Source organism: Hakea prostrata, chromosome 1 (genome assembly GCF_041222555.1).
Source record: "Hakea prostrata isolate BN-2017 chromosome 1, UWA_Hpros_2, whole genome shotgun sequence".
Taxonomy (NCBI): Eukaryota; Viridiplantae; Streptophyta; class Magnoliopsida; order Proteales; family Proteaceae; genus Hakea; species Hakea prostrata.
In genome coordinates, this window is record NC_142600.1 from 75,899,562 (window position 1) to 75,918,834 (window position 19,273).

The 19,273-nt window shown below is 35.9% G+C and overlaps 1 protein-coding gene across 3 annotated transcripts in view; it reads left to right on the forward strand.

Moving 5' to 3' along the window:
* The window catches only part of HAP2 (hapless 2), a 75,717-nt gene that overhangs the window by 54,338 nt on the left and 2,106 nt on the right, over positions 1 to 19,273 (forward strand). For 2 of the 3 annotated variants that reach the window (XM_089142442.1, XM_089142444.1), the window contains 9 exons: positions 5,525 to 5,659; positions 7,122 to 7,316; positions 7,682 to 7,783; positions 7,867 to 7,967; positions 11,804 to 11,921; positions 14,008 to 14,040; positions 14,124 to 14,217; positions 14,296 to 14,384; positions 14,902 to 15,017. In XM_089142442.1, coding sequence (XP_088998568.1) covers positions 5,525 to 5,659; positions 7,122 to 7,316; positions 7,682 to 7,783; positions 7,867 to 7,967; positions 11,804 to 11,921; positions 14,008 to 14,040; positions 14,124 to 14,217; positions 14,296 to 14,384; positions 14,902 to 15,017 — 983 coding nt within the window. The remainder of the gene's footprint in view (positions 1 to 5,524; positions 5,660 to 7,121; positions 7,317 to 7,681; positions 7,784 to 7,866; positions 7,968 to 11,803; positions 11,922 to 14,007; positions 14,041 to 14,123; positions 14,218 to 14,295; positions 14,385 to 14,901; positions 15,018 to 19,273) is intronic. The other variant, XM_089142443.1, reaches the window with a different exon arrangement.

Genomic DNA, 19,273 nt, shown 5'->3' on the forward strand with positions numbered 1-19,273 from the left:
TATTGTACCTTTGTTGGAGGTATTCTAGTTACTTGGAGGAGTAAAAAACAAAATGTGGTAGTTTTATCTAGTACAAAAGCTGAATATAGAGCTTTAGTTCGTGGAGTTTATGAGCTACTATGGTTAAAAGGTTTGCTAAAAGATATTGGAATTCAAGTTCCAAACCATATGATGTTGTATTGTGACAACAATGCGGCCATAAGTATTGCTAATAATCCTGTGCATCATGATTGAACTAAGTGTATTGAAATTGACAATTTTTTGTCAAAGGAAAGCTGGAACAAGGGCTAATCTGCATGCCTAAGGTCTGGAGACCAAGTGACCAATGTTTTCACTGAGGGTTTAAAGGGAGAATTTTCCTTCCTATTGTAGCCAAGTTGGGCACGACTAACATCTATGCCTCAACTTAAGGGGGAGTGTTGGTTGAGTTCTATTAGGAGTAAAATTCTATGAGTTTTAGTTCTTGTAGTTTTCTATTTTTTGTCACCCAAGTAAGGGTATTTATGTATTAGTCATCTTTCCACTTTATTATCAAGGAACAAATTTCGGTCGAAATTGGAATTCCGACCTTGCAAAAGGCCAAAATTCCTATGTTTCGGTCTAAATTTCGACCAAAACTGGACACTTTTTTTAAGATTTTGGAACTTTAATTTCGAGCCTCATATGGACTCAAAATGATTTGGATTCTTGCATACTACCTATTTCAAGCATAATAAATACTATAGAACTACTAGTTTACCAAAAAAACCATTGAAATGCACATCCAACTTTCCAAGTATATACTACATATGAGAAGAAGCGAGAATGTTACCAATTACAAGTCTACTCTATTCCATGTCTCCCTCTTCCGTCTGCACCCCATACAAATGACAATACATGTCCCATGATGTTTGCCCCATATAGTTGTCGACGTAATCAGCAACTACAACTCTGTACATGGCCTCATCCACATGCCTAAGATTTCCTGACAGTGGGAAGTTTTGAATCTCCGAATAAGAAACTGGCTAACTGCATATGGAAAGGCTGGTGGTGGTTGTGGAACAAAGTGGAAGATTTGCTCAACAAATAAAGGACCACCCTGGTTGTCAGCATAAGGATAAGGTCCATACTGACAATAAAGTTCCAGTGGCTGACTCCGATAAGTGATAGTGGGAGGGACACCATAAGCTCCATAACCAGAAGGCTCCACTAGTGGCTAACCTTGAGTCTGATACTAGGAGGGACCATATGGTCCATAACCATAAGCTCCATAAGTCGACCCAATAGAACCAATACTCTCCTCAGCAGTATCATACGAGGACTCTGCAGGCTTATGCCATCCGGATCCTCTAGAGGTGGAGTCTCTAAAATCATCAATTCATCGATCTCATTGATCCCACCACGGTAGGACCCATATGATGGCATGTCCTCTGTGCTATAGTTGTGTTGTCTCCCTTTCCCCTTCCTCAAATATGTAGAGGAAACATTTTGGCCTAAAGATGCAACTCCAGTATGATCTGAATCGTGTGTCGCGTGGGTGCCTGTGAATCTTGGTGGTCGTCCTCCACCCCCCTGACTCTCACTTACTGCTGGTGGTGGTGGTGGTCTATCCCTAAGATTAGCTGAATCTTGATCACGAGGTCCAACACCCTCCTCATCCCCTCCATCATCATCATCATCATCGTCATCACCATCGTGGTCATCGCCAGAGGCCTGAGTCACAACATCCTCAGTGTTGGACCGGACAATCAAATCCTCACTCTGGGTGGATGCACTTGGGTGTGGCAAGAAGGGACGTGTGGGCGCTGCATGTGCACTCCCCTCCTGGGCCATGAAGTCCTCCACATCAGCCCCCATCTCCTCTGCAATCTGTCTACTAGGACGACCTCCCTCCTCATCCAGCAATGGCTCTCCACTATCCCTGATCCAGTCAACTACTGATGGGCGCTACATATATAAATAATTTAAGAATATATAAAATACACACTATCTTAAAAAGCTCCACAACATGCTCCAAAACTTGTATACATGCTTCCATTAATACTCTCCTACTTTTAAATTTAAAACTTAATTAATTAGTTTTTTTAATATTTAATTATTTTTTAATTAATTAAATATTTATTAAATACAGTAAAATTACATAATTAACAGGAAAAAAAATTTGATTCAACACAATCACAGCAATATGGTGTCTCAACTCTCACATACATTAATTTGAAGCTCATACATCTACTATACATATACATTTTTTAGAAATATACATAATTTACTAAATAATTTTTCGTAATAGAAAAAAAAATAGTAGGTAGAATCAAAAATCAATTTTGACACTACAAATTCATAGATCAACACTTTAAAGTAAACATACTTAAATTTGGAAGCAATCCAAGAAGATTTAAGGCACAAACAAAAATTAAAAAAATGAGGAAGTTGGTTACTCACCTGACAAGATTTGAGAAAATGCACAAATGGAGGAGCAAATCTAGTGTTTGAATGAAATGGAGTGGTAGTAATTAGGTGAAAAGAGGGATGAAATCAAGAGAAATAAAAAAATAAAAAAAAAGGGTTGAAAAGAAGGTCAAAATGCCTAAGGCGATATGGCTCGAAACCTGTCGAAAATGGACACTTTATAACATAGGATTGTATCGTTTCGGCTCGATACCATATCGATCGATATTTCGTATCGCATTGACCGAAATTTCTGTCGATACGATACGATATGATATGGGACACTTTTCATATCTATCCTTGTATTTCGTTTCGATTTGAAAAAGTGCAAACATTTCAACCGAAAATTTTGTTAATTTCGGTCAAATTTTGTTCCATGTTTATTATAAATAGAGGGCTTGGGATCACACTAATCCACACAAGCCGTTCTACCACAATCAATTTTCTTAACACCTCGGTTTTCCCTTTGTTTGTGCCCTTTTCTGGTCAAAATCAGCAGGCTTCCCATGGAGCTTCCAACAAGTTGCCTTAGTATGATATGATTTGTAACAGTGCTCACACTTGACAATCTCTTTGGTCGAATCAAATTTGGTGCCAACAAACTATAGGGCTGATTTCTCCACAATAGGAGCCTAAAGCATGGCTAATTGATGGCTTTCCTCACATTAAACAAGGGCATAAGACTGTTCTACTATAAGAAAGAGAGAATATGACTCAATACTTATATCTGATTTGATCATACTCTAAATTCAAACCAGCCAAGAAGTCAGATATGCGAATCTTATCAATGTGCTTCTTATAAGTAGCCACATCATCCAAATTGGTGAGGTGATAATCCCCATAATGATCTAACTCCTGCTAAATTGATTGCAACTTAGTATATTATTGGCCCACAGTCAGTTCCTTTTGGGTAGTCTCATATAGCTTCTTCCAAAGCTCATAAACATGTGCATCATTCCGAAATTATGCATATGTTTTTGTAGTAGCCTTCCAAATATGGGCTGCAATATCAAGTAATAGGTGTTTGCGGGTAATATTTGGATTCATGGAATTCAAAAGGAACGACATGATAAGAGAATCATTCGAGATCCATTTATCTTGGGAAATACTTGCGGTGATAGGCTTGATAGTGTGTCTAACAAGTCCTCTTCCGGCAATAGTCAAGTATGAAGATCAAGACTAGATCAAATAATTTGTTCCATCAAATCTTATAAAAAGAGGAGGAAGACTGGGATAATGTTTGGAGCCAGTGGGAGCAATAGTACCATCAGTGGTTGCCATGTTTCAAAAAAGTTTCCACTATTCTTCAGTCTTAACCCTTTCGGAATAATTAAAACGTCGCAAATTTGAATAGCCTGACCACCCAAATAATTTTAGGGATTCATAGGATAAGGTATAGCAGGTTTTTTTTTTGGGGGGTTCAAGGAAAATTAGAGATCGGCTACTGTAAGGGGGAAATTAACCATGGTTCAATGATTGGGTTCAATTGGTTAGATGGGTTTAATTGGTTTTTGAAACCATGGTAGAAGATCTCGCTCTCGAGAGAGATCTCGCCACCTTGAAAAAGAGAGATCTCGACCATCTCGGTGAGATCTCGGTCGAGATATACAATTTTTTGGCGTCAACTCGGTGGCCCATCTCGGTGGGTTTTAGGGTCCCAATTGGGTTGAAACTTAGTATTTAGCTTATTTAAGGCCTTTTGAACACATTGGTGGCCTTGGGTTTGTCAGAAACAACCCTATGTATGATTTCTAAGTCTACCCATAGTGTGAAACTGAAATGTAGTAGGATTAGGGAATGCAATGTTATACAACATGTAATGTAGAACCTTTAAGGCATATAAATGAAAAGCAAGTATATCAAATGCATCAACTAACTTAAATGTTATCAAAATTCCATCCATATGAGTATCACAATCTCAATTTACAATAATAGAATAATTATACAACCATTAGAAGTTCTATATAAGTCATTAAATCATAAATTCATAAGACAAGTAGAGAATGATTGATCTTCCTTTGATGTTGTAGATGTGCTAAGAGTAGTTGCAAGTGAAAATTCAGCCAAAATTCACAAAAAAGGCAAAAATTGAGAGTTCCAGCGAGATCCAGGGCGAGATATGGCGAGATCTCGAGCGAGATATCCCAACTCTCTGCTCTCGACCTCCATCTCGTCTCGCCTATGTGAAAAAACGAGATATCTCGTGAGATCTCGCTGAGATCTCCCACCATGTTTGAAACATGGAAGAAGACAATGGGTTTCAGGTGGAAACCAGAGATTGTTTTGGGGTCATAGGGGTTTGGCGATAGCAAAAGGAAAGGCAATGGCTGCTGGAAAGGTGATGGGTGCAGAGGCAATGCCTAGAATATATAGAAGCAATGGGTGGAGAGGTGATGGCTGTAAGTGCAGAACAGAGAGAAAGAGAAACGACGGTTGTTGCAGCGATGGTGAGAAAGGAGAGATCAAGATAGATAAGCAACTTCCTTTTCCTTCATTCCCCTTTTTTCTTTCTCTTTTTTCTTCCCTAATCGATTTTTGGCTTTGATACCATGTTGAGAAAATCGATTGTGGTAGAATGGCTTGAATTGATCAATGTGATCCCAATTCCCAAGCCCTTTATTTATAACGAAGTGAAAAGAGCACACTATTACATAAACACCCTTACTTGGGCAACAAGAAATAGCAAATTACATAAACCAAACTCTTAATAGAACTGAACTCCTAATCTAATTGCCTTGATTCTTTTTGCATTGTTTTCAAGACTCAAGGGGCTTTATTTCATAAGAAGAACTCAAAGTCCAGTTCTAACTCTAACCTTCCATAATCTGGTTTGTAACTCGGCTTTTGGGCAGCCAGCAGGGTAATTGGGTATTGAGTGTTACCAGGTCTTCAGGTCCAGGCAGGTCCTACATCACACCAAAGGGGTTACAAATCTATGTATGGATGTTAGTATTTTATTTAGTTCCCAAAGTAAGCCTTAGCGACATTTTTGTTGTTCCAAAGAAAAAAAGGCCTAGTCCATCTGTGATAGTTAAAACATGTGGGCTATTTAATGTAATTACTTATACAGTTTATTGTTGGTGATTTCAATCTGTAGGAGGTGGTTGTTGGACCTGAAAAAAGAACAGGATTATCCAGTGACAATTTTTTAAGAGTCAACCTTATTGGTGATTTTGTGGGCTACACAAGTATTCCATCATTTGAAGACTTCTATCTAGTAATCCCAAGGCAGGTATGCTTGAATCATTGATTTAAAGGTGATTGATCTCAATTATTATGAAAAACTCTGACTGAATGAATGCTTGCAGTTATTCTTTTAGTTTCCTTTGAAAAAACAGTCATACTACTGTGTTTAATGGTTGACATGCTAAATCGTATATAGAATGGGCTGTTTTAGATCGATCCTTATTTTTAACTGGTTGATTATGAATTACTTCTGAAACAAACCAGAATATCCTACTGAGTTGTAGTCGTAGATGAGAAAGTGAAACCAGAAAATTAGAGGAGAAGAAAAGACACAACAGGTAGAGACTTCTTCAATAGTCTCCGTCTCTAACCCAAGAGCTTTATTTATACATGAGAATTACAGCTCTAATCAATTACTAATTTGAGTAAATTCCAAAACGAAAACACTGCTTCTCTAAGTTTCTAGAAAAAACTCTCAAAAAGAAAAGAAAATATAAACTAAAGCTACTAGTGAATTGGTAACTTTCTAATTCTATAAAGCACACAATACTTTCTAAATCTGTAACTGCTTTTCTTCCAAAACAAAATTTTCTATTTTCTGATATAACTTGTGCACCAAGAAACCACGACTTGCTCTCCAAGTCACCAACAAGCCACTGTAACGACTTCAATTTTCTTAATCTGGATTTTTAGCGGCAAAGTAAATAGTTCCTTCTATTCAATATCTATATGGGGCAAAGAAGAAATGAAAATGATTAAAAAAAATTGTTTTTCAACAAGCAATAATAATCAAAAGAGAGTGTTTCCTATCCCCATGAATCAGGCAATGCTATCTTATTACTTTTACTTATATTGGTCTTATTTACTTTATTCGTTGGACTCCTAAGAATCCTTTTCAGTCAATGAGGAGTGGATTTGGACATATTATCCAAATGGTTAATTCCATCAATAGATCTTTTACATTTGGATTCCAATTCCACAGAATAAAGATGGAAGCTTTGACACTTTATGGACTGGTTGTGCTGTTAGCACTTCTATTTTGCAAATCTTTATGATTAATTCTAGAAAAGAAAAAAATGCTGTTTTATTCCCTTGCACTTGTCGCTACCACCTTTCCAATTAGATCAAGGTTTCGCAAATGGTATTTGGGCATAGTTTAGATTTCTGATTTAAAATAAACTCCAAAAAGAATATTATAAAGTTGAACATTCAAAACTAACCCAAGACAACCATATACCTGACCAGATGCAAATCTGTGAAAATTTAAATTCAAAATGCCCCCAAAAAAAAGAATCCTTTTGAACCAAACATGAGATGAAGAAAAATAACACCAACTATTTATCAGGCAACTGCCTTCTTGGTTTCAGCTACTTGTTCCCCCTGCTCTAAGAAATTTACTATGCAAGCTCCCTTAGAATTGTTTTCTTTATAGTTTCTCCTCCTTGTGACATGGTTTGTTTTCTGGACACTGTTAATTATTGTTGATGAGAGCTTCATACTTGCTGAAGGATGGTCCAGGTCAACCACAGAACCTAGGGGGAAACTTTTCTATGTGGATGTTACTTGAGAGAGTGAGATTTACAATGGACGGCCTTGAATGTAACAAGATTGGGGTCAGTTATGAAGCTTACAATGGGCAGCCAAACTTCTGCTCTTCACCATTTTGGAGTTGCTTGCACAATCAGTTGTGGAACTATCGGGAGGTTAGTATCTTGAATTGAAAACTCAATACTTCAATCTCATGCTGAATTCTCGTCTAACATATTTCCTTCGTGGGAACTTTTTATCTCTTTCAATGTAAGAACTCCATTTACTTAGATTGGTAATCTTGTAAATTCTTATTTGTTGCTAAGGACAGCTGCTATGTTTTCAGATCTGCCTTTCAGTTGAAAAAGGGAAATGGAGTCTAACATTTTCTTTAATCAGTGTATTCTATTTCTCTAGATAGAAGTCATCAGGAAATATGAGTAATTCAACAAATAAAATCTGTTTCTTTTCTATTGCTATTTCCATCTTATTTGTGGTCAACAATCTACAGCAGATAACTTTGAATTAATGATTTGTCTAGTTTATCTTTATTTTCTCACAGGCTGATCAGAATCGAATTGGGAGGAACCAAGTGCCTCTTTTTGGTGTGGAAGGAAGGTTTGAAAGGATAAACCAGCATCCAGTTATGTTCATCATATATTTTTCCATTTTCTTACACTTACTATCATTTATCTCTTCTGAAGCTTTACCTGAAACAATGTGCAGAATGCAGGGACACATTCTTTTTCTATAGGAATCACTGAAGCTCTAAATTCAAATCTCTTAGTAGAATTAAGAGCTGACGACATAGAATATGTCTACCAAAGGTTATAACTCTCACCCACGTGCAATGCATTTGCAGGCTTATTTGTCAAATTTTCTATCATTGGTCAAAAGTTGAAACTTATTTTTAACTTCGAGGTGATACTCATACACATCATAAAATAATATGGGATCTACGTGAGACTTGTTTTGCATCTCCTGATTTGTGATACATTATGTCCCTGCAGCAAGGAAATGGTTTACTTAATTAACATGAGTTTAGTTGGACGATCTCTTCTTGATGCAGACTACTCTACTCCTGAGCCAAGAGAATTCCAGCAGGAGACTAGCTTGTGACAGGATCACAGGGAGAAGGAACTAGAGCCAGAATTAGGGAAAATTCAACTAGTGGAGATTTACTCTGATAGTCTGATTCATCTAAATAGCTGAATTGTCAGTCTGTCAAGGATAACAATTTTCACTCTTGGTAGAATTTAATGCCTAGATTTGAAATAATAGAGAAGTCACACTTTGAGTAGGGAACTAGAAAACAGTTCACAACAGCAAAATCAAAAGGAATTTTTGAGGATTCAAAAGCGAGGACAATTAGGCTGTGTTTGGTTGGCAAGAGATGGGTGAAAATGAGTTAAAAAGAAGTATCTAGAAAGAAAAGTAGAGAAAATTGTCATGGTGTTTCCTGTTAATGGAAAAGTAAACAAAATAAAAAATAAAATAAAAATTAAACGTAATTTAATGAAACAATTGTGGGATTTATGACATAAATAGCTCTAGGAAAAAGTCCCAAGACAAATCTCACAAGAAAATGTTAAATCTATTTCCATAATGGCAGGATTTTTCTTTTTCGGCCTACTCGTAACATTTTTCCCACCTCCTAAAACCAATTTAAAATTTTGTCAAAGGAATCTCTATTAAACCCAACCTTGAAATTTTCAGTCCGTGGGAAATAAGTACAAATAAAGTGGTTTTTTCCTTGTCATTTCTATTGATATCTTCTCAACTAGACATAGTCTGTAACACCCCAGTCTCCATGTGGAGGAGAAAGTTGTCATTAATCAAGGATCAATGTTACATAGGTAGTGAACCGAAACACATTGAGAGGATTATCCATAGACAATGTGAATAAATAAAAATTCACCAAAAAACAAAATAGATCGCAGCGAAAAATTATTCAAATATAAATCTGAAATACTTCCATGAATTGTCTCATAGTTCCAATGAAATCGAAATAAACCTCTAAATCCCAAGAATTACGACTAATATAAGTTTCCAAAATTAATTTATCCTAAGAAATAAAGTAGACATGATCTTGATCTTCAACCTCCAAAATCCATCATCCCCTTAATCAAGTCCATCATCTGTAGAAGTAAAGGGCAAGTTTTAGGAAGAAACTTAGCAACTACAACTAAATACAAATCAACAATTTCCTTTTAATTTTTATACTTGTTATTTTACTATTCACGTGAACAGTACCGTGAATAGTAAAAAACTGAATTTACTGTTCATGTGAACAGTACCATGAACAGTAAAATAGCCCAAAGTGCGTATACTTCAACAATACCTATGCACAAAATATCAAAATAAGTAGTAAATTATAGGACTGATCAATTACTAATAAAATCATGTGAATCTGATAATATCGGAAACATATTCATACTACCAATAAATCATGATAAGTACACCAGTCATCATCAAAAGCATATTCATACTCAATGATCAAATTGTTAAATCAAAGAATCGATCAATTACTAATAAATCTTATTAATCTATTAGTTCGGTAGCAGACGTATTCATGCTACTAATAACTCATGGTAATCAAATCACACATAATCAAAAGCATACTTGTGGAAAATCTTAGAATCATATCATAATATTTTATTAGTATCTTTAATCTAAGTAGATCAGATTGTAATATTCTATTACAGGTATTTTTCTTATTGTATTTTTCTATTCTAGGTAGATTACTCATTTATTGCAATCTTCTATTCTAGGTAGATTTCTCATTTATTGTAATCTTCTATTCTAGGTAGATTTCTCATTTATTGTAATCTTCTAGGTAGGATATTCTTTCCTATTTCATAGATAGCAGCTGTGTATATATTAATTGTAAAGTTCTTAATAATACACAAAAGAATAAAACACTTCAATTCCTATTTCGTCATGGTATCAGAGCCAACCAATCTTGGGATTGCTGTTTAGCTTTCAGGCCTTCATTGCCTTTAATCTCTGTGTGGCGGACATAGATTGCCGTTTAGTGGACCTTGCATCTTTTCCCTTGCAACCATATGTAGATTGTGATCATGAATTGATGTGCTTGATTATCACTTGTATACCCATCACGAGCTCAATGGAACTAACCATCGTGGAATTTCCCCCTTTCTAGACTATGATATGATGTAAGAATAGGTGAACCTGCCATAGAGAATGAATATGTTCCTAGTTATTTTGTCAAAGCAGCTCATGCAAAGCAAGACATCTAAGAGCATGATGTTACTTGCACCCATCATGCAAATACTTGGTTTTGATTGGGCCTAACAGATTTTCTGCTATTCTATGAACCTAGGTTTATTACTTTTGTATTTACTTTCTGTCATGTATTTAACTACTTTGTTTAGTGTAAAGTTTAAGTGAATTTTACTACATTATAGCCTATAGGTAGTATCATGTCGGAGACCTATAAATTCCCCTATACGGAGAAGTGATATAATCCAGATTGAAGGAGCTAGAAGAGCTAGGGGCAAACCTAAGATAACCTTAAGAGAAGTGGTGAGGAAGGATATGCATAGCTTAGACCTTGTATCTAACATGGCCCTATAAGTAGTATCATGTCGGCGACCTATAAATGCCCCTATACGGAGAAGTGATATAATCCAGAGTGAAGGAGCTAGAAGAGCTAGGGGCAGACCTAAGATAACCTTAAGAGAAGTGGTGAGAAAGGATATGCATAGCTTAGACCTTGTATCTAACATGGCCTTAGACAGAACTGATTGGGAAGCAAGAATCCATGTAGCCGATCCCATTTAGTTGGATAAGGCTTATTGTTGTTGTTGTTGATTCTATATATGCCATTTGGATTTCATATTATGGATTGATTGTATGGCTATACTACTGCATCTATGATTCTAGTAGTAGTTTGGATGCCAGGCAGCATCAAGCCACAAAGGTAAACCATTCCATTTTAGGTGGGTGTGATAATTATAGGATTTGAATTAATAGTGTAGTCAAAACAAGACTGGATCTATCAGTTCTTAATCTAGTAGTCCCATATTTCATTCCAACAGATGACAAATATTCACAATCAAAGTAGGAAAATATTGCCAGTACTAATTAATATACTAAGCATAAGATTCCAAAAGAGACTAGGAAATTTTGAAATTCTGGAAAATCCAGAACCACTTTAGATGGATGATTTCATCTCTTGATTGTTGACATTAAGATCCTTAGTTTTTCTCGCAGTCCAAGTTATGTCTCACTGAGATGGTTTCCTTGAAATCCTCTTGGTGGTTTGAGAGAGATATGGATTTGTTGGACATCATTTCACTGCAAAATTTTCTCCTTTTTCAGTATCTCGTACATGGTGTTGTACCTTTTTATTAATGTTTGAACAGCTAGAGTGTGGACTACTTCTGAAGTACTACTGCAATTCTGTGCATTGTTTTTCATGATATGCAGTAGCAGTTAACTACCTTCTTTTATATAACTGTCTTCTTTTATACTCCAATGAGAGTGCATCCTACTCTCCATAATTATACATAGTGAGTTCTAATATGTCTATTTTTTTATATGTCGAGTTTCATGATGTTTCTTTGTTTATATACATACAGTGTAACAATCTTAAGGTTGCATTGTTTAATTGTGCTCAGACATTTACATTTCTCTTCAGGAGCCCTGGGAAAATCCTAGGAGTCACCATCCCAACATTTGAAGCACTTACTCAATTTGGCATTGCCACGGTTACAACTAAAAACATTGGAAAATTAGAAGCATCATACAGCTTAACGGTATTCCCGATCAAAACGTTTCAGTGCAATCTATATGAGCACTTGGGTGCATTTTCTTGTAGAATTGGAGTTTCTTTTGGTTTCAGTTGTGAAAAATTGGATTGACGATATAGTTTTTGGGTGCGGTATACAGTGTTCTATCATAGAGATTGCAATCATCTGAATTAGTGATTAGTTTATATTAGTACAACACCTGAGAAACTTAAATTGTTGATATGCACTCAGTTTGTGACGGGCAAACATGGATGGCTTCCTTAAGAACATTTGGAGATGACATACTTGACAGCAGGTTGTTGAAAGGGAAATAGAGAAATTGTATATAATTTGATTTTAAAATTGAAAATTGTTCAGGACTGATAGAATGGGTGGCATCATTAGAAAAATAGGCTTGAAATTGTATCTATTTCTTTTTCTTTTTCTTTTCTTTTTTTTTTTTTTGTGCATTAACTTTTTCCGGGTGGACTTCGCTAATTTTATCACATTAGGGTTTTCGTTCTGTCGATGTGGTTATTGTTATATTTTTTTCTGGCACATGGAAAGTGCATTGCCTTTCCAGAATGTCCAAATTATGGTGGACACTGAATTTGCCACGTTTTGCAATTCCTTCATTGACGTAAGCCCACTTACCCTCCTTACATTGCATTCTGCAGAAATCCTTTTCTCTATTTGTGGGAATAATAAATGTATACCAAAAACCCCGAAGGGGGGGGGGGGGCAATGCTCCAACTAAGCAGCATGATGCAATGGCCGAAGAAGGTAGATGATTAGACTTTAGGTGACAACAATGAGGCTGTTCATTGGGGTATCATGTAAAGGTTTAGGGGAAACCATGTGAAGGTTAGAGGTAACATCAAAGGAGATGACATTCCAAATCAGATCTAAAGATTGAGATTTGGAAGTCTATGTGCAGAGGTTTTGCCCAATCCAACTATGAGAAATGGAACACAAGGTTGCCTGAGAATATCACAAGTAGGGCGCATAAAGAAACTTTACTCAGCCATAGCCACTCCCTCCCTAAGGATGGGGTCTCCTAATGGGCCAAACAGATTCAAGGGCATTTTTCCCAATAGTAGGGAAAAGAGGTGGTCAGTGTTGTCAACCACATTCCAGCATAGGGTATAGCAAGTGGAAGCATGGATGTGTTGACGAAGGATAGGGTCGGGAGGAAAGCTTGAGGTTTCTCCAGATGGAGAAGCTGACATGGTGGATATGGCCTTTGAAAAAGACAGTGTTACCCACACTCAAGTAATACCAACAGGGAAGGGGGTGGGGGTGCTGAAATTCTTGATATTCCTGTAAGGGTGAATAGCCATTTCTTTCACTATATAGGAGTGCTATAGAGCTAAACTTTTGCTTCTTGACCCTGCAGTAGCAGGAGCCTGATGCACTGGGTGCTCTTTTGTTAGGACTGAAACTTTTGGCACGTATAACTGCAAAGTAGTACAGACTTCAAGTTGCCAACTCAGATGTCATTTGACAGAACAGCTAGATGGAAAAAGAATTCCTATAAGGGCCTGTGCTTGGAGATGTTTTCTAGGCCACGTGGAGGTCTAATATGGCAGTTTCAACCATCCGATATCTAGGAAGTGGTCTGAATTGGCCAAAAGTTGAAGTTCAGACGCAAATTTAGTAGACTGATTTTTCCATTTGAGGAATATGACATACGAGGAGGGAACCTGGGTTAACCCATCCACAAAATTAGAGTCCTGTCGGACATTTCAGGTGGCAAAACCAAGATCTGCATGAAGAAACCTTTGCAAAACAGCCCACCAAGAAAGACGGCTCAATAACTAAATCAACTCCTACTTCTTTTCACTGAACAGGAATAATAGGATCTAGATCATTAAGGAAGGATTAAAATTAGCAAATAATGTGTAGATTTACATATATCTTAGCACTCATAATGAGATATAACTAACATCCATAACAGTGAATCTATTGTTCTGTCGGTGCATTACAACTCGTTGGGTATAGCAGCGTTGATGGTTGAATTTATTTTTCTCTTGGTTTTTAACTACTGCTTTTTGGAAAGGAGAATTCTGTGAGAGCTCTTAGTTTAATTGCTTGAAATTCCTACATCCTGCAGTTCGATTGCTCAAGTGGTGTAGCCCTCATGGAGGTACACTTACATCAGATTTTGGTGTATCTTAAAATTTTCCTGAAACATTGGAGAGGATGTTTTTGTAAATAATATTGCTGCAGGAACAATTTTACATTATGAAGCCAGATGAGGTCACAATTCGCTCTTTCAAGCTATACCCCACAACAGATCAAGCTTCAAGATATATATGTGCAGGTAACAGGAAGTGAAATATAATGCATAAAGATGAGAGAGAATAGGAATTCTTTGTTGAATGATTGTATTTCAATGCAGCAATTTTGAAGGACTCTGATTTTAATGAAGTGGACAGAGCAGAGTGCCAGTTTACTACTACAGCTACTGTTCTAGATAATGGATCTGAGGTCAGAGGATTGTTTGAGAACTGCTTTATGATTGCATTTCACCATATTTTCTTCCTGTAACCGGTAACATATAATGGTATTAAAAAATAATAATAAAAAAAAATCTGTTCTTGATAACATGAAACTGAGAACCGTCTCAAACCTTGACGTTACATGGATGGGGGAATAAAATGTGATGATTTAAAGGGGTTATCAAACTCATTTACATTGACTTTCAAACATCTACATACATTCTGTATAACTACTCTTTTTATGTTTTTTGTCTATCTTTGTTACTTAACATCTATAGATATACTGAGATTCTTGGTCCCCAACTGCTACTTCCCTTCTCTTTTAAATGATTCTAGTATGATATCTTGACCAAGCAGGTTTTGTGTATTTTTATTGTTTGCTTCCCCTTTTACCATGTATACTTATGTAGATTGTTGATCTCCAACTACTTTCCTTCTTCGTTTGAGTGATTCTAGTATAATATCTTAACAAACAGAACCTCATGGAATACTTCAACATATTTCAGATTTCTCCCTTTCAACCGCCAAATACAGGTATAAATGGCTTCTTTGAATCTATCAAAGCTATATGGAAGAGATTTTGGGCAGCTTTGGTAGATTTTTTTTCTGGCAGAACTTGCAGGTATGTGCTCCATTTAGGAAATGTGCTGTTTCTCACCAATTCTAGATCACAAAGTTTTGGAATTTATTGGTAGAATGTACCTGAAATTTTTTAATAATAAGAAAACAAAGAGAATGGGGATTAAAAAGAACAGAAGAGAGTTTAGAGAAGCTATGAAACCTCAATTCTTAATTGTCAGGAACCCCAAGCAAAACAATACTATTAGAAAACAAGCATTAAATAATCAAAACAGCAGCTGAACTTGAACAAAGAAAAGAGAGAAGAAGAAGAAGAGAAGAGAGATGAAGAACCAGCAAAAGAGGCTTGTGATTCTAGCTTTAGGGTCTAGAATCACAAAGCCCTTTTATTTATAACTTCTAATGAACCTAATACAACTTGAGAGACAAGTAATTGTCCTTTAGAAAAAGAAAAGAAAAAAAGCAAAAAATTACAGCTTTAGTAACTTTCTAGCTCCTAAAATGGAAAGTTCCGAAAATAGAAACTACCACCAAAATAAAAACTATGCTTTTAGAAACTCCTAAAACTTATGTAACTCCTACATTAGAAATAGAAAGCAGAGTAGCATCACTAGCATAATACTGTTCACGTGAATGGTAACGTGAACAGTAAAAAATAGCTTTTATTGTTCACGTGAACAGTAAAATACCCAAACTTGCGTATACTTCAACAATCCTCCTTAAACTTCAGCTTGGACAATAAGAATAAACTTGAAAGGTAGCACCAATCTTGAATCGTGTAGCAATAGCAAACGTCGATAAACACTGAGAAAATCTCACCCAGGAGATAATCAACACCAACTTAAAAAAAAAAAACTTAATTATTCATGTCGAAAGAACCATCCAACAATGCGAACAATCAACAATGTTGAAGATGAACAAAGTTCATAAGTATAGCAGGATCAAAGACACTATCCCCATAATGCCGCTAGCATGGGGAAATATCCACACTAAATCTTCAAAATTGTAACTCCAAAGTCCATATAAATGCTTCGCAAGAATGCAAGTAGTAGGGAGAAATATCCACACTAAATCTTCAAAATTGCCACTCCAATGTCCATATAAATGCTTAGCAAGAAGGCAAGTAGTAGGTAAAGTATGGGTAGGTAAAAGGCAATATTGACTACTGTGGACCAAGTAGGTAGGTAAAAGACAGTATAGGTTACTGTAGACCAAGTAGGTAAGGTAGTATGGGTTACTACGGACCAAGTAGGTGGGTAAAAGACAATATGGTTTACTGTGAACCAAGTAGGTAAGGTAAAAGACAGTATGAGTTACTGCGGACCATGTAAGGTAAAATACAGTATGGGTTACTACGGACCAAGTAGTCAGGTAAAGGACAATATAGGTAAAGGTAGGTAATGATATTGTTATAGAATGCCATAAGTTGAGGACAAAGATCTTCACAAATAATATCCATCAACAAATCTTAAGTAGATATAGAATAAGGTACCATTCTCCCCCTCACGTGTAGCATTACACGTGGACAATTAATGACAACCAATAACCAATAACCAATATCCAGTTTACAATATCCCAAAAGATATAGTTTCCAAGTTCTCCTTATGGTAGGGAATGTTGTAATGTGGTAAATATATAGTATCAGTGGTAAGTATAGTCCAATGGCGAGGAGTTATGGTATAGATGGGATTTAATAAAAAGCAAAATATGGACGAGGATGGAGAGGCACAGGTTCAGCTATGGATAATCAAGAACAATAAAAAAATAGGTCTGAGAACCTAGTAGGTAGGAAAAAAATTTGTTAGAAACCACAATAGTCAATGGAGTAGAACCTAAACTAATGCTAAATTCAGGTCTGAGATGTTGAAAAAATCTTAGAAGAAACAGAGTAGGTACAAGTCTTATTGAAAAAAAAAAAACTTGCAGTCCACCAACAAAATAAGGAAATAATTGCCCAGGGATTCACATGAAACATTGTATAACATCGTAGGTTATAAACCAGTAGTTGAGATGCAAACACAGCCAGATAGGTAAATTGCAGCCCTTATCATATAAAAAGGAAACAGCTGCCCATGGATTAAATACTAGGTAGATCGAACCTTAGAGAAGACCCAAAAAAAACTTGTGTAGGAACCGTCATGTAAAGGATTGCAAACTGAAACATACAGCCAATCTTCATTTGGATTCCCTGGGTTGTTAGTAGCATGGATATGTATTATTTGAGTCCTTCATAAGTCATCAAATAAGCAAACCATATAAACCAGTAGGCATCCCAAATAAATCTTTAGAAACCAGCAAAAGATCCCACGATCTATAGTATAAACTTATGAACCAGTAGCCCAAAATTAGAAGAAGAATCATAAAATAAATTCTGCAAAGTGCATAACAGAATAAGATAGAACAAAAAACTGATCTAAGTAGCACATTATTTGTAGCAAAGGTGGTTGCGCACTAAAACTTGAAGAAGAATAGCAGAAAAAATTCTGCAACACATAATCGAATAGGTGTTTACAGAGAAAAACAGATGTGCAGAAGGATGTAAAACTGCAGAAAATAATAGATGAAAGTAATCAATCAAGTTATGGGATAAGTAAAAGGTAAGTAATAGAATAGATCAGTTAATATATTCATCTGATCTAACTATAAAATAAGTACAGCAGTAGGTGGCTGTGCCCCAAAAAGAGGAACACTAAAAGAGAACTTTAGAAGAGAATACTTGAGAACAACACTATTTTGATTAAAAAAGCTCTAATGCCATGTTAGAAAACAAGCATTAAATAATCAAAACAGCAGATGAACTTGAACAAAGAAAAGAGAGATGAAGAACCAGCAGAAGAGACCTGTGATTCTAACTTTAGGGTCTAAAATCACAGAGCCCTTTTATTTATAGCTTCTAATGAATCTAATACAACTTGAGAGACAAGTAATTGTCCTCTAGAAAAAAGAAACAAAAAAAAAAACAAAAAATTACAGCTTTAGTAACTTTTTAGCTCCTAAAATAGAAAGTTCTAAAAATAGAAAATACCACCAAAATAGAAACTATGCTTTTTAGAAACTCCCAAAACTTATGTAGCAAGACTCGTACATTAGAAATAGAAAGTAGAGTAGCATCACTAGCATAATACTGTTCACGTGAACGGTAACGTGATAGTAAAAAATAGCTTTTACTAATCATGTGAACAGTAACATGAACAGTAAAATACCCAAGCGTATACTTCAAAAAATACTATTTACAAAGTAACTACAAGAGCCAAAAGCCCCACAAGGAAACAAATCTAAAAAAATAAAGTTCAAAACGGACTTGGAAAAGCCCCAAATCATTCTCGGGAATTAACTCCAAGCACTATTTTAAATAATGGCCCTTTTCCTTTTTTGCCCTTCCAGCATATTTCAGCTGCATTGGGTGCTCATCCCTGCTGATTGCATTGGCCCTTGCTGGAAGGGGTTCAGGATGTAGTCCATTTAGAGCTTCTCTTCCATTGGTATATTTTTTCTTCTGGACAAAGCCATATATTCTTGTATCTACCTCCCTCCAGCATATGGGAGACCCTCTTTTCCATTGCAGATAAGTCAATAGAACACCTAACCAGGAAAAGAGAGGGGTTAGTAACAACAAAAAAAGGAGAAGACAAACCTTGTATGAAATTGGTTAATTTATGTCTACAAGCATATTTTTTTAATGCTACAAGCCTGCAACATATGTTTATTCTTCATTGTTTGATTGATATCTTCATCATCACTTTTGTTTTTCTCTAAGCATGAAGCTTGTGTATTAGCTAAAACATGTATTTCCTTTTAAGGTTACAAAATTTCATCTGCTTAAGCTTGAGCCTGCTCACATAGCAGAGGTTGTAATTAAGAACAAAGTGACTTTCTGATGTATTAACATATTCAAGTTCTGCTAGGTTTGACTACTATGAATAATTTAGATACAAGAAACGTAGTTTCCTCTTTCCCCAAGGCAATGACTCAAGTTCAACATCTACTTAATTACTTTTTGGTTTGTACTGCAAAACAAGAAAACAACAAGAGACGTAGTTTCCTCTTTCCCATAGGTAATGCTTCAATATCTACTAAGTTACTTTCTAGTTGTACAGCAAACCAAGAAAACAAGAATATTCTCATCAAAATGAGAGTAAAAAAGAAGAAGCCTTGTTTTGGAGGGAGAAAAGTAAAGGAATCTTCAGGTTGATACCAAATACAATTCCTCTTTCTGTCTGGTTGATTAAAATTTCGGAATGGTATAGTGCGGGGAATACTCACATTCTTTGGTTCCAGAGAAATTACTAACTATTCTCG